This window comes from Miniopterus natalensis, chromosome 15 (assembly GCF_054644295.1).
Source record: "Miniopterus natalensis isolate mMinNat1 chromosome 15, mMinNat1.hap1, whole genome shotgun sequence".
Lineage (NCBI taxonomy): Eukaryota > Metazoa > Chordata > Mammalia > Chiroptera > Miniopteridae > Miniopterus > Miniopterus natalensis.
Window position 1 is genome coordinate 11,371,712 of NC_142095.1, and position 19,157 is coordinate 11,390,868.

Consider the following 19,157-nt stretch of genomic DNA (forward strand, 5'->3'; position numbering starts at 1 on the left):
CTATCCTTCCCCCTTTTAAAGTAATAGAGTCTCTGATTTTCATGCAAGTACACGGCTCCCTGGGGTGGGGAAAAAACACTATTTTCCCACCTCCCTTGCAGCTAGGTATGGTCACACAATTAAGTACTGCCCACTGGTGTGGAGGCAAAGCATTCCACGCGACTTCCCAGAACCTGCGACATGGCCTCTGCCCTGTTTCTTTTTTTTACCCTGCTGCCTGGAAGGCCGGTGTGATGGTTGGAACTACGGTCACCATCTTAGCACATGAGGATGAAAGGGTTCAGAACAGGCTTCAAGAGGTGCCACCTTGGCATGTGAATTATTTTGAGCGGAAGGCAAATCGAGATCCTGTGGGCTCAAGAGAAATGTTTACCTATCCCTTAAAAAAGTTAAACTGGGGTTTAAGTTTAATAAGAGTTATCAGAAATAAGTTTTCATGACCCATCTATCCAGCAGGGCAAACCTCTAATTACTGAACAGCTGCTCTTCTTATAGTCCTGTAAATTGCCCGCTTCCCCTGAAACCCCAGGCACCTCCCTCTTCCTTAGCTCAGGAAGTCACGTATTCCTCTTTCCCCCTCTGTTTCGGGGTCTCTCATGTGTGTGAGGTCTCTGTCTCATTCAGGGATGCGGGTTCCCGTACACAGGTATGTGACTAAATTCTGTTATTTTTTCTTGTTAACCTGGCTCCCGTCAATTTAATTATCAGACCAGCCAAAAGAACCCAGAGCGGTAGGGGAAAGTTTCTTCCCCTTCCACACGGACAAGGACCGTACTCTTGTGAGCTGGAAGGAGCCTGGGTTCCTACGAATCCTGTGCAACAGAGCTGTTACATGGATTCAAGATCTTCACGTAAGAAATCAACTTGCACCTGCTCGCAGCCACTATTATTTGGGTCTCCACTGAAGAAACTTAATCCTGATAAAGCATCTGTTCAACACGGTAACATAGGTTGAGCTGTACACGTAACGATTTTTTGTACTTTTCTGTATGAAGTATCTCTTAAAATTTACATGGAAACAAAAATACATCCCTAGGGAAAGAGGCCAGACCCAGAGGGTTATGTCCTGTACAACTTTACTATACAATCTTCAGAAAATGCAAAGTCGTGCGTACAAAAGCAGATCAGCGGCTGCCTGACTGGGGTGGGGGTGAGCTGCACAGGGACACGTGGGATTGTCTGGGGAAGACGGAACGTTCTGCATCGTGGTGGTGACTTTCAGGATGCACACACACAGCTGCTGAAGCCCACTGTATTGTATACTTTAAATGGACGCAGTTTCATGTGCATGAATTATGCTTAAATAAAGTTGATATTTTTAAAAGAACGTTCTGTTACTGACTCGGAGATTAGCACAGCTGGGAGGTGCAGGACATTCTGCAGGCAGTGAGACCACTGGTACAAAATGATTCTGCATAATTCCTTTGAATTTTCTTTTTATTTTTAACCTTGTAAGGAGCTACTTCCCCCTCCCTTTTTTTTCAGTCACACGCCCTCATGTTTCTGAGCACAAAAAACATAGAGTACATTTTTTTACATTTGTGAGTATGGAGGAGGTTACTAAAGGTTCTTAATGGGAAAAAAGGGTCAAACACGTCAAACTACTGAACGGTAAGATCCAGTCTTTGTTTTAAAAAGGGGACACACGCACACCTGCCAGAAGATGAGAAGGGTACACAGCGAAGACTACAGTGGTCACCTCAGGATGTAGGGATTATCAGTGACTTTCACTGTCTTCTTTCCACCCTTCCGTTGTGTAAAATATGCACGACTTTTATAATCAGGGGGAAAAAACGATTAATTACGTAATAAAACAAACATGTCCGTTTGTGCTTGCGTTGGCAGGCCCTGACGGGGAGGGCTTTATTTTATTCAGCCGTCCAGACGCAAACCAGAAAAGTCAGGCTGGACGCAGTAACCAGAGAACCGGACCAAGGTTCTGGAAACCGGCACTGATCCTGGGGTTGTGCCAAACCTGCTACGCTTGAGTCATTTACTCTCTGGATCCTATCTCATCTGCCCGACAGCACTGTTGGACCCAACTACTGCCGAAACGCCTGTTCTCAGTTTCCAAAAATCCCAGCTCCGAGGAAGCCGACAGGAATGACGGAGCGGCTCCTGTTTCAAAGGACGGCCACGGGGAAGCGTGGCGGGCGGCTCTCAGCCCCCATCCGCCTCCATCCCCAGCGACCCGCTGGCCACGGCATGGCACCAATCCACGCCCAGGCTTCCTGCCAACAAAAACGAAAAGCCGTTCTAAGCTCGGACAAAGACCGGCGTGGGCACCGTTCGCCAGAGCTGTTCCAGGGCTGTCCCTCTAGAATCTTCCCCCCCAGCACCCTCTGTTCTAGGCAGGATCTCACGGCTTCCCCACCCACCACCCGAAGTACCCAGTCACTTAAAAACCGCCCTGGAGCGACACAGACGGGTGCTGAGCAATTAGGCATCCACGATGGCCCTGCTGTTGAGCGGTCATTAAACTAATGAAGGACTATTAAAAACACATAAAAATCCCAACCAACAAAAATAAACAAAGCCGCCCAAGCCAGCGTCTCCCATGTATGACAGGACCTGCCTAGGATGTGAAGAATGTCCCCCACTAGCGTTCGGAAATCCGGACACACGCTGCCTGGGAGCCCAGTCACTGACGGGCTTTAATCTTTCAAATTCTCACTGTGCAGGGACATGGGACCACACATACACACGTTATTAACTCCAGAAAGTGGTTTTGAATTTGGACAAGAAAACTAGACGTACAATTTAGAGAAGGAGTGGGAAGGCATTCTTTGGATTTTGGTCTCCTTGACATTCTTTTATTTATTTTTTAAGTTTTATTGATTTTTAGAGAGAGAGGCAAGGAGGGTGGGAGAGAGAGAGAAACGTTGATGTGAGAGTGAAACATTGATAGGCTGCCTCTTGCACGTCCCCGACCTGCGATCAAATCTGCAACCCGGCCACGTGCCCGACCAGGAATGGAACGGACCACCCTTCGGCGCACAGGACAGTCCCCAACCAACTGAGCCACACTGGCCAGGGCTCCTCGACATTTTTCATCTTTGCAATTCTTACCTAACAAAGTAAAGTGAATGCCACATTACCTCATTTCCTTCCCTGGGTGCTCAAGTTCCTAAAAAGCAGCTTTTGCTACAATAAAAATGACTCAGCAACCCAGCTCCCCAGCTGGCTTTTTCCCAGAGTCAGGACAGTGAGAGGGACCTTGACCTGCCTTTAAAAAGTAAAGGCGGTTAAGGGGCCCAAGGGTGGAAACTTCCCTTTTTAACCCTCTCAAGCCCCTGGCCAACAGGAGCTGCTACTTAAATCTGATCTTTCCCCTGAGATAAAACTATTCTTGAAAAAAGCTCCAGAAGCAGTAGACTTTTTTTCCTTTCACAAGAACCACCGACCGAGCCATCAAACCAATAGAGTGTGTCATTCAGAGGAAACGGTTCCTCTCCCTACTCAAGGTACCGTGCAGGAGAAACACATGAATTAACAGAAGGCTCTGCCCCCAGGTAACGCTCTACAACGGAGGTGCTCCCCACGCTTCCCGAATAGGAATGTTGCCAATTCCCCGAAGAGCAAAACACCGCAATTCTCCCCGATTTATCAATGAAAGCAAACCAGGCGCGAGAGGGGAGCCCGGAGCCCCCAGGAGCGGCGAGGGCAGAGCGGGAGGCGACGAACAAGGCTCTCCATGCACTATTCTCCGCGGGGGCGACGGCACAGAACACAGGGCCCATTCTAAGCCCCGGGTCAGAGCCAGCCCTGCGGACAGTGGCCAGGCACCAGGAACCGCCCGCCTCGAGCAGGAACGAAAGGCTGGCTTTACCTTAAGAGCGCCACAAAGCTCAACCGTATCTGCGTCTTCAACCACTGTGATCCGGAAATTTGGGGTTTGCAGAAGTTCTTTGAAGAGAAGGCCGTTTGCCATTACTTTGCTGCCTGTTGAAAGGTTAGAAAGAAAGGAAATTCGTAACAGTCTCTTAATCTTAATTTTTCACACCTAACACAGCTTCAAATAAGTTTTTTCTTATTATAAAAGTAACATATGGCCATTACAGGAAATTTAGGAAATTCCTAAGGGTAAAAACAGGAGATGAAAATATCCCAGAATTTCACCACAGATGATCATTAACAATTTGGCAAACGTCTTTAACTTACTGAAATAGGCACAGACATAGACTTTCTCAAAACTGGGGACATAATGTATGTGTGGTTTCATAATCTGCTTTCTCCCATTTTATGGCATAACCAATTTTCTTTATTTATTCTTATTTATTGATTTTAGAGAGACGGGGAGAGGAAGGGGGAGAGAGAGAAACATCAATTTGTTGTTGCACTTATTTATCATTCATGTTGACTCTTGTATGTGCCCTGACTGGGGATCGAACCCGCAACCTTGGCGTAGCGGGACGACCTTCTAACCAACTGATTTTTCAATGACAGCATGTCTTTTCTACATCATTTTAAACGGCTGCTTTGCATTTTGCTGTGTCCATGCATTATATTTTACCGAAGTATCTTTTTAGTGTCTGAAATCTAACACTGTTGCAACTTTTTGCTACCATGAACACTTATAAGCTCCATTTCTATGTTTACCTCTGTAACAGATTGTTGTTCACAATCATTCACCCTGTGTCCTGGGAGGAGGGGCGTCCCTTTCTACCTGGATGTTAGGCCTGACCGCGCACTGTGCTTGAACTCACAGCGAGCGGCCGCATTTCCCTGCCCGCCGCCTTTGGGCTCAGCCGCGTGATTTGCTTTGGTCAACGGGACATTAACAGACATGGTGCAGTAGAAGTTTGCATTCAGAGTCCTTGTTTTTGCTACTGCTAGATCCCCTCCCTTGGGACAGTTCCTAGAATGAGATAGGTACTCGGGAGTTTTTTCAGTTTTTTTGGTTTGTTTAGGGACTTTGGGTTAAAAACAAAAACAAACAAAAATCAAACTTTACACCTAAAACCTGATGTGAGGTGCGCTCTGGAAAGCAGGATGCACAAAACTCACCAGCCGAGCCCTGGCTCCCAAGTCAGCGTCTCCACACAGACAGCAGAAGGCCCACCGAGGCCTCCAGGGCCTGGGCTCTGCCTGCCTCCTGGTTCCCCAGCCCGTCTGCACATTACAGTCACCTGAGCATCTTTTAAAACACCAAAGCCCAGGTCACACCCCAGACCCATTAAGTCGGTCTCGCGGGGAAGCAGGCATCAGTCATTTTCAAAGCTCCCCAGGGGATTCCAAGGGGCAGCCACGTTTGCAAACCTGTGGCTTAACTTCTTTTAACCTCCATTTCTTCATGAGCAAAACACTATGGCACTCCTAGGACTGTTGTGGGGTTACATGAGAATCAGGTGTGAAAACAGGTTATTTGTCATAATGAGCACTCGGCTCACGTGTAATAACAATGGGCTAGGTGACAACTCCCATGCTTGCGGCTACAGTTTACCCCATTTACCCACAGGAGGCCCAGAGAGGTTTACCAACTTGCCCAGGGTCACACAGCCATTAGGAGGCAGAGCCTAAATTCTAACCCAGGTGCTCTGACTCCAGAGAACGGACTCTCTAAGCTGTGCTGCCTCCCGGAGTGAGAAAAGAGAAGATAAACCGGCAAAACCCAAACAAACATGACAACAGAGCTCTATTCTTCCAAAGCAGAAACAAAGATGACTGTCAACATTAAGATTATACCCACAAGTAATATAATGTCAAAACAGTCCAGGGGGAGTGGAAACAGGGTGGGGACACAGATGAAATAAGAATGGCCGGCTCTGGCCGGGTAGCTCAGCTGGGTAGAGCGTTGACCTAACATGCCAAGGTTGCAGGTTCGATGCCCAGACAGGGCACATACAAGAAACCACCGGTGAACGCCTAAATAAGTGGAACAACAAATCCATGTTTTCCTCTCTCTGAAATCCATTAAGAATAAAAAAGGAATGGCCGGAAGTTAATCATTACTAAAGCTGGGCAAGGGGTTCATGGGGTTCGTGATATTGTGCTACCTACAGTTGTTTTCAAGGAAATTTTCCTTAATAAAGTGTTTAAAATATTTATACCCAATACCTAGAAACACATTTTCTATTCTACACTCACTGCTATTACCTATTGTTTAGCTGTGTTCTCCTTTTTCCAAATATTATGTGTCAGTTTGAGCAAACTGTCCCCTTCCTTTTTTAAACCGTCACCAGGCCGTCTGGGTGATTCTGTGCACCCTGTTTCATCACCTGGGCTGGGTAAACGAGCCCCCGGCCTCCTCATCATGACATCATCACTGGCTCTCTTCTCTCGCCCTCACCGTGGGCCGCTGCTCAGTGCCTCCAACAGGAAGGATGCTTGTGAGCATCACAGATAAGCCCCTCCCTCAAGTGACTTCCATCCAGCCATCTGCTGCTGTGAGCCACGGACAACCAGGCAGGGAGAAGTGCATTCTCCATTTGCCACGGATACAAAGTGGGGTCTGTGAGTCCTCCTGCAGCTGCAAATTACTCACAGTGTCGACTGGAGAGGTGAGCTGGATTTATAGCAATCAACACTTTTTCTCAAGTGTACTTTAAAAAGATTATTCTAAATCATGGATCAGAAAGCATTAACCATATTACTATTACCAGTCATACGCAGTAATGCGGCAAGCGGGGACCCTGACCACCTGCTACAGAACAGGTAATGTCCAACAGCCATGTGGGAGGGCCGCGCCAAGTTCAGTATGCACCAAAAGACAGGAAAATCCCCTTCTCTTTCATGCCAAGTTTGAGAGAGAATCGACCTCTTTAATTAGACTCCTTCAAAACCCTCATTTCATGAGCCTGTGATTCCGTATTTGTTTCTGTGCTTAGAAGCTCCACAAGGAGCTTAAGTATCCTCGATGTTTAGTGCCATGCCTGACACGTAATAGGCTTTGAAAGATATTTGGGGGATGACTGAGTACAAGTCTTGGATTCTGTGAGGTCAATGCCAAGGATGAAGAGAACTCTCACCACAAGGGGGCACCGCAGTTCACCATGCCAGTGAGTATTTATACAGGATACTAAAAACAATGCCGTTTTTTTTCTAATGAAAGACTCAAATGGGCTGAAATTCTTGGATCTACCATAATTAAAAATGAGCTGGTTGCTAATGTCATCAAGAAAGGAGATCTGGGTAAGTTCAGTGCAATTATCAAATACAGGAAATCTAATGTTGATACAATTACCTAACAACCGTATTCCAACCTTAACAATTATGCCAATGTTGTCGTTCAATGCTGTCCTTCACCCCCTGAATTTTCTTTTGTCTGTGACACTCCCTTAAGCCATTGTCATAAGTGACAATGACATTTCTTGAAGAGTGTGGGCCAGTTGTTTTGTAACATGTCCCTTACTTTGGGCTTTCTGCAATTTCCTTATAATTAAATTCAGGTTATATACACAATTCAGAAAATATCACCCTCCTGTTCTATCTTACTTTCAATGTTGTACTTAATTCAGGCCGCTCTGGTTAACCGTGGTCCAACCCCCAGCAATGGCGGTGGAAGCACTGAGTAAACAACAGCCAGAGGGAAGAGGTGTGGCTTCCTTGCATTTGTCTGTCTTTACAAATCAACAGAGCCTAATGCACCCTGCACCCCATTGGAAACTTTCCCACAGCAGACAGGGCTTAGAGGCAGGTAAAATCCTTGCCAAAACCTACAGGTGGACATGAGGTTTAAATCAGGGATTGGAGGGGAAAGCTCGGCCTTGAGGAAAGATTGGAGTATCCAGTCAATTCCAACCAACAAATTGGCAAAACTGATAGTCAGTTGATTATTGGCAAAAAGGACTGAGTTGGAACAAGTAGTTAACAGGTTTTTTAAAAAACTGAATTACGTAATAATTTCACAGGCTATATTAAAATCACAGATAAAAGAATTAACTGTGAAAAAATAAAACCTATTTATACAGTAGCATATATCATATGTAAATTTTTCTGGAAGGATGCTTAGAAACTGCTAACAGATTCCCTCTGGGAAGAGGGAGTAGGTGGGAAACTACCATCTTAATTCTAATTTTATACCTTCTCATATTGTTTGAATTTCTATACTTGTGGCTATATCATTTTTGAAAATATCTACCTGAGAAATGGTATTATAGGCCACCCTGTTTTCTTCTTTATATTTTCTGTGGTACCTCTCCTCTCCAAAAATATTATTTCTCAAAAACAGAGTTTTAAATGCCCATATATATGGGATTGTCGATGGAATACTATGCAGCTATGAGATGTATGCTGATGGACTTTGAAAGTTGTCTGTTATACATTAATAAAGCAATTATAAAACAATATATAACTAAACTGCAAACATAAATGATCTGGACAAACAAAATAATGAAAATTAAATGAAACAGTAAAGATGGCTTTCTTTTGATTACCCCTGTTTTCCACAATAATGACATAATATCTATGCAATTAAAAAGAAAGGGAAAAATGCAAAAAAAAAGTAAAAATGCCCTAACTTGCAGGCATGAATGAGAATCGGGAGCTACATTTTCCCATGCATACCATCTTAGTCAGGAGAGCCCGACCTGTCTCAGAGCTTCCTGTTGCAAACCTGCCAGGGAGAAATGATTCATAGCGCTCGAGTGTTTGACAAGAGCGCGAGCAAGTTCTGGAGTGGTAGATAAATTTAAGTAAACGATTGCAAAACAACTGCAAATGCAAACATATTCACAGGCACCTGAGAATTCCGAAGCCCTAAAGAAACAAAATTTTTTACACCAATGTTGCGCAAGACTAGAAAGAACTTTCTATTTCAGGAAATAAGGAGAGCTTGGGTTCTGCATTAGCTGTGTGACCTTGGGGCAGGTAACTTATTTTCACCTGAAAACAGGGATCATTCCCACCAATGTTCAGATCCCATTGGAATCCAGTGAGGATCCAGATACTGGCATCTGTGAGTAAAGAAAAGCTGGGTTTCTAAGGCCAGGGGAGCCCCACCACAGATGTAACCACCTGCTTCTTGGTACAAGAAGCAACTTTCCTTTTTGTGTTTATAACCTCAATAATTTGTTCTTGGATTGTGACGGGTCAAAATGGTCTCCTTGGCTTCACTTTCCTTCTGGAGGTTGTTGAGACTCTTCAGTTCTACAGAATGGTCTCTTACATAAAATCCCCATTCCCCCTAAAGGTCCACCCCAGGAATGCTAAGGGGGCAGGGGAGAGTCCACTACAGGAAATCTCAGACATGGAAAATGTATGTTAAAACCCCAAAGGCCCAGGCCCCGCGGCCCAGCGGCGCTCACCGATGGTGGTCTCACAGAACTTCTCTGCAGCCACCTCATTGGCAATGTTGGCTCCCATCAGCACGCTAATGTCAATGCCCATCTTCTCTCGGATGATGTCAGAAATGAGTTTCAGCCCCTCTGGGCCCTCGTCTATGCCCTAGAAGGAGGTCAAGAAGTACAGTGAAAAGAAACCACCCACAGGGAAGAGGTCCAGGAGCATTGCTTTATAGGTTATCTATCTAGATTCAGACATCTAGTGGCACATGCATCTTCAAAAATATCTCTTACGAGAGAATACGTATACGCTGCGCATGTACTGCATAAAGAATTGCAAGAAAATGAACATGTAGCCCCACCCTGAATGTGGAACCACCCAGGTTACACGGAACAGAACATGACCAACACCACTGAAGTCCCCTGTGTCTCTCCCCAAGTTCATTCGTCCCCAGGGTGAACCACTAGCCTGAATTCTGTACGCACTCCTCCCTTGCTTTTCTTTCTTTTTTAAACTTTTTATTTACTGATTGATTTTAGGAATAAAGAAACATCGATGGTTGTTCCACTTACTCATACATTCACTGGGTGCTTGTTGTACGTGCCCCAACTGGGAATCGAATCTGCAACCTTGGCATATTGGGACATGCTCTAACCAACTGAGCAACCCGACCAGGGCCCCCTAGCTTTTCTGGATCATTTTGCCACATATAACTGTCCCTAAACAATATGTTAAGTCATTATACCTGTCCTTGAAAGCCTGTAAATGGAACTGTCCTGTTCGAATGTGATGTTCTGTTTTACGCTACGTTATTACTTCAGAGAGTCCCCCAAGTGGCTGCACGAATGCTCCGGTTCATTCCTATGTACTACTGTGTAATATTCCAAAATGAACAGTCCACCACTCGCTTATCCAGTCTTCTGCGGACACCGGAGTTTGCTATCACAGACATTAATCTGTGAACACTCTGGAACAGTCTCTCTAGGGGCTCGTCAGCTTTTCTATGCTGTGGACTCCCCCCCGGGGCAGTCTGGTGAAGTTTATGACCTCACTCAGAATTTCACATGCATACAGAGAGATACATAAGATCACCCAGGAAGCCAATTATATTGAAATATAGTCACCAAAATGTTAAAAAAACAAAAATAAAATTTTTGTTAAAGTTATATATGTGCTGTTTTATTAATGCAATTAGGAAAGGATGCCATGGCAGGTCTAAAAATGATTGTAATTTCAAAGTACTGATGAGCATAAATGATACTTGAGAGATCTGAAGCCACTGTAAAGTGAGGTGGACATATGACGATTTCTATTGACAAGAGGGTCCCAGGTCCTGCTAAATACAACTATTACTGAAACTGTGGCCTGTGGTCATCCTTCGTTAAGTGAGGGTGCTCATTTCAGTTAGAGGCTAAAATAAATAAAAATGCAATCCTTCCCCAAAGTTAAGACCACAGACCTCCTGAATTCTGCCTATGGATCTTTGGGGGTGGTTCACGGACTACTAGTTAAAAATTCCCTCTTTTAGGAAAATACCAGGAGCGGGAACTAATACGAACCCCTGGTGATTTCCAGAACGCTGGTGAGACCCACACACTGGTCAGGAAGGTTCTTTCTGACCACAGGGCTCACCAGGAGGAGCCCCCCCGCCCACATCTGCCAGAGAAAGTGGCCTCCTGCTCCTCCTAAGCTAGGCTCCCGGGAGGTATGTTTTTGATTACCTCCCAGGCATCTTCACAAAAACAAACGGAAACCCTGAAACCTGCCAGAACCTCTCCTTCACTTCCTTCTGTCCAACAAATGCAAGTGAGAGGAAGTGAAATGTCCCAGGAAGCAGGGTTTCCTGCCCCGGTTGGCTGGCTGGGGGCGAGTCACCTTGATGAGCGTGATTCCCAGGGCTTTCTTGGGCACTTTCCCGGTGATCTCGTCGCAGATCCTGTGGATGAACTGGTGGGGAATGACAAACACCAGCAGGTCTGCATCCTGCACGGCCTCTTTGAGGTTTGAGACGGCAACCTGCCACAGCGAGGAGGAAACAGTTACTCCTATACCAAAGCTGGCCCAAGTGATTTCATTCTCCGACCCTTTACCAGGTGCCTACTACGTGCAGAGCACTGTGTAGACAGACAGCGAGTGTGAGCTGTGCTCTGCCTTCCTCATTCACAACTTGTACCTGAAGCCAGGAGGGTCCTGCCTCTCCATGCCTCAGTTTCCTTACCTGTAAAAGGGAGCCGTCACGATCCTGTGTGGGTTGTTCTCTGCTGCTCTCCCAAACCCCCAATCCATTTTCTGCCCTTCTTTGCCCCCCTCTGTTCTCCGGGAGGCTGCTTATTGTGGGCTGTCTCCTCTGAGACCCTTGCTTTCTGCCTCCCAGTTGCCTTCAGCCAATGGGGGGCGCTGTCAGGGGACCCGAGGTGGGATGAGAGATGACAGGTCAGGGCGTTTTGAGCCTCCTGGGCCACTCCTGCCTGGGCTCGCAGGCCTGCTGGCTTCATTCTACAGTTACAGCTCCTGACAGGCAGCCCCTCTTCACATCTCTAAGCTCTTGTCAGGCTGGTTTGGTGACACGGGTCTGTCCCCTTGCCCTTTCAGGGGTGGTCACGGCCTCCCGCTGTTGCTAATCTCTAGGCGCTTCACCAAGGCCTTTTGGCTCCCTCGGCTGTGCCCACACCTCTGAAAACGGTCCCTCAGTAAACTGTCCCTGGCTAAGCGCTTTGAGAGCGCCGCTGTGAGGACCGAATGATTCAGAAAAAGTCTGGCACCTGGCACGCACTCAGTACACGTCAGCTCTTATGATTTCTTTCCTTCCGATAAATACAAAAATGGGTTTTAAATTTTAACACTGGCAGAGAAACACAGACTCACAGACACACGGACAGAGGTGAGGGCATCCGGTGAGGACACAGGAGCATGTGGTCTCCAGCAGAGACTGCTGCTTGTTGTCCAACGTCTGTTCCTTCTTCCTCAGCAAGAGAACCCCCAGTTTGGGGCGAGGCTCGTAAATGCCAGGAAAGAAGGCTTCCCCACGTGAATCGTGCAGTTCAGGTGGAACGGGCCCCGCCCCTGCTCCACAGGTGACCCTTAACTTGTTCAAGCCAATGGGACACAGAAGGCCTTGCACTGCAGCGGGAACAGCTAGCTGCTCCCTTTGTTCTTTCCATCAGATATGTGGACAACTTAACTTCCAAAGTCAGAACCCTAGGGATCCTTTCTCTCCCCACCGACAGCATCGAGAATAACTGTAGGCCTGAAACTAATATAAAATAATATTATATGGCAACTGTAAGTGAAAATAATAAAATAAAATAAAAAGAATAACCCTGAGGAAATGCTGCCTGGCCCTCGTTGAGTGACACAGAAGAGAAAATCATCGTTGTCTAGAAGGCAACAGCTTCAGCAGGCTCAGGAAGGAGTCCACCAGGAATCAAATTCCAGCCCTAGCCTCTAGCTATGCGGCCTTGGACGCGGTTCATTAACCTCTCTGAGCCTTGGTTTCTTTCCCTATAAAATCATCATCATCATCATCATAGAAAAACGAACAGTATCAACCTATTAAAACAAACAAACAAACAACAGGCCAAAATGGAGTCACTTTTGCTAAGCCAGGTCACCAAACCAAAACCTAATAACTAACCTAACTGCCGTTACAGCTCCTTCAGGGAGTGGGATTTTTAAGCCAATCACCCTGAATTTCAATACTAGTGAGGTAACCTGCCTGATAACCTGCCTTTCCGTACAGAAAGGTGCCTGTGCCCGAAATAACCCACTCTTTTAACTTTCCTGTCCCACTCTCCTTCTGCCCATAAAAACCTTCCACATTGTACCTCTCCTCTGAGCACCTTTCCAGTTGCTAGGTGGGACACTAGATGGAACTGTGAATAGCTTCATAAAGCCCATTAGATCGTCAAGTTTACTGCATTGAATTTCGTTCTTCACAAAACCTAAGAGGGTTATTGAGAGCATGAGACAATATATGTGAACGACTCAGCATCGTGCTGGACACTAATGAACACTGTAACCGAAAGCCAAACAAAAGTCTCCAGCGAGCACGGTCGCTGCAGCTCTGAACGCCCGGCACCTGTCGGTTCACAGACCTGTCTCCCCCGCTGGACTCATGAGGGAGGCGAGGTCATCTCACGCCTCCTTCTGTCTCCAGCACCCGACCCTGCGCTTGAAAGGTTTGTGAGTGAACATGTGTAGTGATGGGTATTTCCATAACCAAGGAGAGGAGTTTTGCTGGTTAACCACCGGCACGAGGCAGCCACGGCCTGGTCTTCAAACAATTCCAGAACGCTACCGAGGAGTGAAGCTGGCAACAGCAGTTCATAAACTCCACTCAGACGAGCGGCGGGGGACCCTCCTTTCGCTCATTTCTTCCTTCCCTCCTAAGTCACTGGAGTGAGGCCACGTGGTAACCTGTATTTCCCTCTCAGACCTACCAAGCTTGAATTCTAAACTGTCAGTCTTACAATTTTCTATATTCTCTCATCTCCTCTGTAATTTAGGCCTTGACTCTGATTTTAATTACAGACCAGGGTTAAATGTCCTCACAAGTGGATCAAAGTCCACGTATCTAGAAAGGGTATATCAGGAGTTACCAGGGTGCACGATCGGCCAAAGACAAGGCTGTTAATCCAGCTTTGATGTGACTTGTAGTTTGAATGCCAAGAAAGGAAACTGTTGTGAGCCAAAATTCCTAAGTCATAACCCTAGTACCTCAGAATATCACTGTATTTGGAGACAGGGTCTTTATAGAGGTAACTGAGTTAAAACAGGGTCCTTAGGATGGGCCCTAATGCAACACACGATCGGTGTCCTTGTAAAAGGAGATTAGGACATGGACAACACAGAAGGAAGACCATGGAAAGACACAGGAAGAAGTCCAGGAGAGAGCTTCAGAAGGAACCCACCCTGCCAACACTTTGATTTTAGACTTGAAGCCTCCGGCACTGTACCATCTGGTCTACTGTACTTTGTTACGGCAGCTCTCGCAAACTAAATCAATACCCATTTCTGAGTCCGGAAAACCAAAACCGACCAAGCAAGGCACTTGGTAGGTGAAAGGAAGAGGGAAGTAGCTTTTGTATTTCTTCAAGTCCCAAGTGCTAACTTGGCCGAGCGTAGCTTTCAAAATTAACCAAATGTGATTTTTCATCCTGAAGCCTTACCACATTTTCTGGCAGCTTGTGTCCAGGGAGATATTTCACATTTTCATGGTCATTATTTATGATGTCTGTCAGTTTTCTCCCGTTAACCGTTTCTTCAAAGACCCACATCTTGACCGTGGAGGCGAACTTCTGAAGTTTCTTGACATTATTACCAACTATTTTTGCAACAGCTGAACCCCTACAAAAGAAACAGTGGAAAAGAAAAAATAATTAAATTCACTTGGGCAGAAGAGAAAATGCATTAGATTCTAATTCAGAAGTCTCTCATTCTGTTTCGTATTCAAGCACTGAGCTTGTAACTCAAGATGTGATGTTGTGTCAGCCACAAGTCATGTGAAACTTAGTTGTTTTCACCTGGAAATATGAGCCCTGTGATCGAGAAAGCCCCAGAATCTGGTACAAGGCTGGGCCAATAAGCTTCTACTGCAGGACTTTGAATGAGAGAAACAGTTTGTTTCTTAGACAACTTTCCTGGTGTAATGAGCAACTGAAAGAATGGTAAACAGCACTTTGCAAATTCATGTGTTAGGGTAATCATTATTTTTTTTTCTAGTAAGAAACTGAGATGAATTCTCAGTTAGGTGAAACACAGAGTAGTTTAAGAGTATAAAACTGTCCGGTGTTTTGATATATCAATGATCTCAATAAAGCTTTTTAAAAAAAGTATATTTCACACCCAAAACTCCTTTTTGGCTCTGAAATGGTCCTAAGTGTGTCCATTACGAGTGTGTTACTACTTGTGATCAACGTGAAGGAACAGAATCAGCAAAGGGAGTGTTGTGGAGGAACCTGAGTATTTTGAAGCGACTGGAGTCTACTTACAAGTGACACATCTCATTCTAAAAAGAAGTGACTTGACCTGCAGAGGGCCAGTACAAAATATGCACAAATATATTAGAACTCAGCTTAAAATAAAAGTACTGACTGCAGCCTGTGAAGGCAGCTGTGTGGCTTGGCCACAGTTGGGGTCCCACGGCCACAATGATGGAGTCTCCGTGTTTCAGGGGTTGTTCTGCCAACGCACGAGCAGAGTCAGATAAGAATCCTCACACTGCTGGGTCAAGGGCATGAGCAGCCATTTCCACACCTGGCCCAACTCATCCATCCACGAAGTGACAGGTGGGGCAGATGACCTTTAAAGTCCCTTCCAGGTCTGTGTCCAAGCCCAGTGTTTTCCAAAGCGAGGAATGGGTACCGAGGTACTCCCGACGGCTGAGCGCACCCACCCACCCACACAGCACCAAATGACAACGACTCACTCGTGTCCTTTCCAGCTCCCACGGCCCTCCTAAGAGTGTAGAATGTCTCTGGAGTGTGACTCTGGTTACCATCTCTCCAGCCTGTGCTCATTTCCTTCCCCGCCAAGTATGAGGCAGCCTCAGGCTCTGGGCCTTGGCAGGTAGTAGGATCTGGTAAGAATTCTATCACGCTGCTCTGTTTTCATATTACTGATTGCTGTCCTCCTGTATTTACGACATTTGCAGTAGGGACATCAAAGTTTCTTTTAAAGTCAACTTTAAAATTTTTATTAATTGATTGATTTTGGGAGAGAGAGAGAGAGAGAGCTGTTGTTCCACTTATTTATGCATTCACTGGTTGATTCTTGTATGTGCCCTGACTGGAGATGGAGCCCACAATCTTACCCGCTAAGCTACCCGGCCAAGGCCCAAAGTCACAATAAACAATAAACAAATCATAGTATGAGTGTGAAGCAGACAACCAAAGCCCCACGAGCCTGCAGGATGGAGGTTTAATCCCATTCAAACTCTTCCCCTTACAGATTAATGCACGTGAGGCTCAGAGTCACCCTGACCTTCTGTCACACAACTGGGTGGGCGCAGAGCTGGGAGGGGGACTCAGGTCTGCTGGCGGCCAGTTCTGGGTCTTTACGCAGATGTATAAAATCACATCCTATGAAGTTATGAATTTATCTTAAGTCTTGGGCCTCAAACTATAGACTAACTTGCAAATTCTACAACGCTGAGCAAATGAAATTCAAAGGGGACGTGGGAAATAAGGTTCCAGTGCCAGCTATGTACGGGGTACCTGAGAGAAGAGCTCTCTTCCTCTTTACAGCAGCCGCAGAGGTGCACGCATTATCCCCACCTGACAAATGAGAAAGCTGAGGCTCAGAGAGTAAGCTACCCAAAGTCACGGGTCCATCCAGACCCAGCAGCCCTAACACCAATGGTTGCCGTTATTATTAAAATCAAATCAACAGGTAACATTATGGAAGTTAAAGGTACACAGCGTTGATTCAATACGTTTACATATTACCACGGCGGCACTGTTTTAAATACCTTACCCAGGCAGGTACTATTATTAGACCCATTTTTTTACATGAAAAAACTGAAACCTGGAGGACAGGGGTGGTTAGTGGAAGAGTCACTCCCCACACCGTGTCTTCAACAGCCTGCTGTCCCTCCCTGGGTCCCAGCTGGATGGACGCCCACCTGCGGGGGGTCCTAACCTCCACTTTGGCAGCCTCCGCCCCCACTTCCTTGGCGCTCACTCTCTGTCCACAGCCTTCTTGCCCCTTCCCCCTAAAAAGGTGTAATATTTTACTCAGGCTGAGGATGGGCTGTGTCACCCGAGGAACGGCTATCAAGTCAGGCCCAAGCCCGACCGAACTCGGGTGGCCCATGCTCCTTCCCAGGGTGCAGGCTCTCACTGGGCCAGGAAGGACCCAAGAGTCCAGCCCTCTTTTGACCAAGGGGGAAACTGAGACCCAAGGAGACCGAACAAGGGCTCCTCCAGATTTTCCGCACCCCATGCCCAGTCTCCCCCAGCGCTGATCCTGACTGTGGAGCTCCGGACAGAGCGCAGTCCGTTTTGGTTTAAATAACATCTATTTTTTTACTCGTAAAGGCAACACAGGAAAGAAGAAAAAGCAATTATGAATAATCTCACCCCCTGGGGAGAGCCACTGTTAACATTTTATGTAATTCTTGGCAGTTAAATGGCTTTGAAAGTACAATCAAATGCCAGAGCATTCGATACAAATGTGAAAAATGGAGCATTTTAAAATTAGATTCCACGTGGTGAATGTTTATTTGATCTCCGGATAGGGGAGCTTTCTAAACTTAAAATCAAGGGAAGACACCACGGAGGGACAATGCTCAGTGGGAACCACTTCGCACCAAGGAAGGAAGGGGAGGAGATGAAGAGAGACTTTCGATCAGAATTCAAACTGCAATTGAGAAGCTTAAGATAGAATGTTACGTCGAACAAAAACAGGATGCAAAACTGTACATGCCGTATGATCCAGTGTAATTAACAAAATACACACCACCTCACAGGCTAACGTCTCTCAGGGAAAAACCTGCCCCATCCTCGGGGGACATGATTCAGCAAGTCGAGCTTCAGTGGCAACCTAGGCATGTGCCCTGACCACCCCGCCAGGGCGATACTCAGTATTTTTATCACAATGAGATTTGTCCTCAGGTAAAAGTATGCTTCTCACGGAAAACAACAATTTATAGAAACAGGGACATCAGAGTTAGAAGGATCTGGGTCTCAACTCCACCTTACGGACCACTGACCTTGAAAAGTTATCTCGGAATCTCAGTTTTGTCATCTCAGTGAGGGCTAATAACAGTAACCCCACAGGCTTGCGACAAGATTTAAAGAAATAATGTACCTGACACACAGAAAGTGACCAGTGAGTGGTAACTGTTACTATGACAGTCCTTCCAAAGGGCGGAGAGGAAGTAGGAAAGAGGTGACAGAGTTAAGGGGTGAAAGTTCAAACGATAAAAATGAGCCCGGACTCATGCCTGGAATAAGTAGTAATGAATTTTATCCTGAACGGGTGGGGGCGTGATGGAAATAGGCGATTCTGTATCAATTTGTTGTTGTTTTTTAATTGTACAAACTTTCTCACCCTGCTCAGAGGGACCTCTAGACCTCTAGCCCGTCCACTCAAACTCTCCCTCCGGCTTCCAAAGCAGAGGTGCGTCACCTACCCGGCAGCCGGGAAGGGATTATTTCTGATCTGGGAGGAGGTAACTCACAGCCGCTCAGACTTCTTTTGGGCTCTCCACGCGGCAGTTTCAAGAATCAGGACAGAAACAGCAGCAGACAAAAAGGCAGACAAAGAACCCCAGCACTGCGTTCAGAAGGTTCCAGCAGACCACAAAGATGAGTCACACCCGGCCAGCTGGAGTCACCAGTGCGAAGTAGACCAAGGCTGTCCCTGACCTTCAGCCTCAGGCCTCAAGCTGTGGGCTTGATGCTTGAACAACAGCAAGGAAGAGATGAACAACTGCAGCTGCGTATCAGTTAGGCTCTGTTTTCTCTCCCTTCTCTGACTCTACTCCTTGGTCAAGCTCCAACTGGGTGCATTTTATGACCTAATGATGGTGCTGGTCAAGGATGATGAAATGAATAATTACAATGATAATGGGAGCCGACATTTATTGAGTGCTACTCACCTTGAACTCTCCCCGGGTCATCTCACTTAGTCCTAACCATAATCCCAGGCAGCAGGGAGCACCAATATTATAAGCAACGATTCCTGGAGAGAAGCAGTGTGCACGAGGCCTCAACAGCTGCCGAGATAGAAACCCAGGGACTTGGGAGTCCCGAGCCCTCCTTCTACCCTGCCTCCAAAGGAGGTCTGGGACATGTACTCCCTTGCACAGAGGTTTGGCTGTATGTACAGCCCTGATATTTTGGTTCTAGAACTGGATCTGGGTGACCTTCCCAAGGTTCTGATGAAGAAACTTTGTTTCATCTTTGGAGTTACTTAAGAAGCTTTTTTTGGTG

At 46.3% G+C, this 19,157-nt stretch overlaps 1 protein-coding gene across 1 annotated transcript in view; it reads right to left on the reverse strand.

Annotated features, from left to right (window-relative positions):
- Positions 1-19,157, reverse strand: part of GPD1L (glycerol-3-phosphate dehydrogenase 1 like) — a 31,038-nt gene that overhangs the window by 8,966 nt on the left and 2,915 nt on the right. Inside the window, exons 2-5 of the mRNA XM_087824899.1 lie at positions 14,391-14,568; positions 11,098-11,238; positions 9,246-9,384; positions 3,830-3,942 (exon numbers count right to left, since the gene is read on the reverse strand). Coding sequence (XP_087681025.1) covers positions 3,830-3,942; positions 9,246-9,384; positions 11,098-11,238; positions 14,391-14,568 — 571 coding nt within the window. The remainder of the gene's footprint in view (positions 1-3,829; positions 3,943-9,245; positions 9,385-11,097; positions 11,239-14,390; positions 14,569-19,157) is intronic.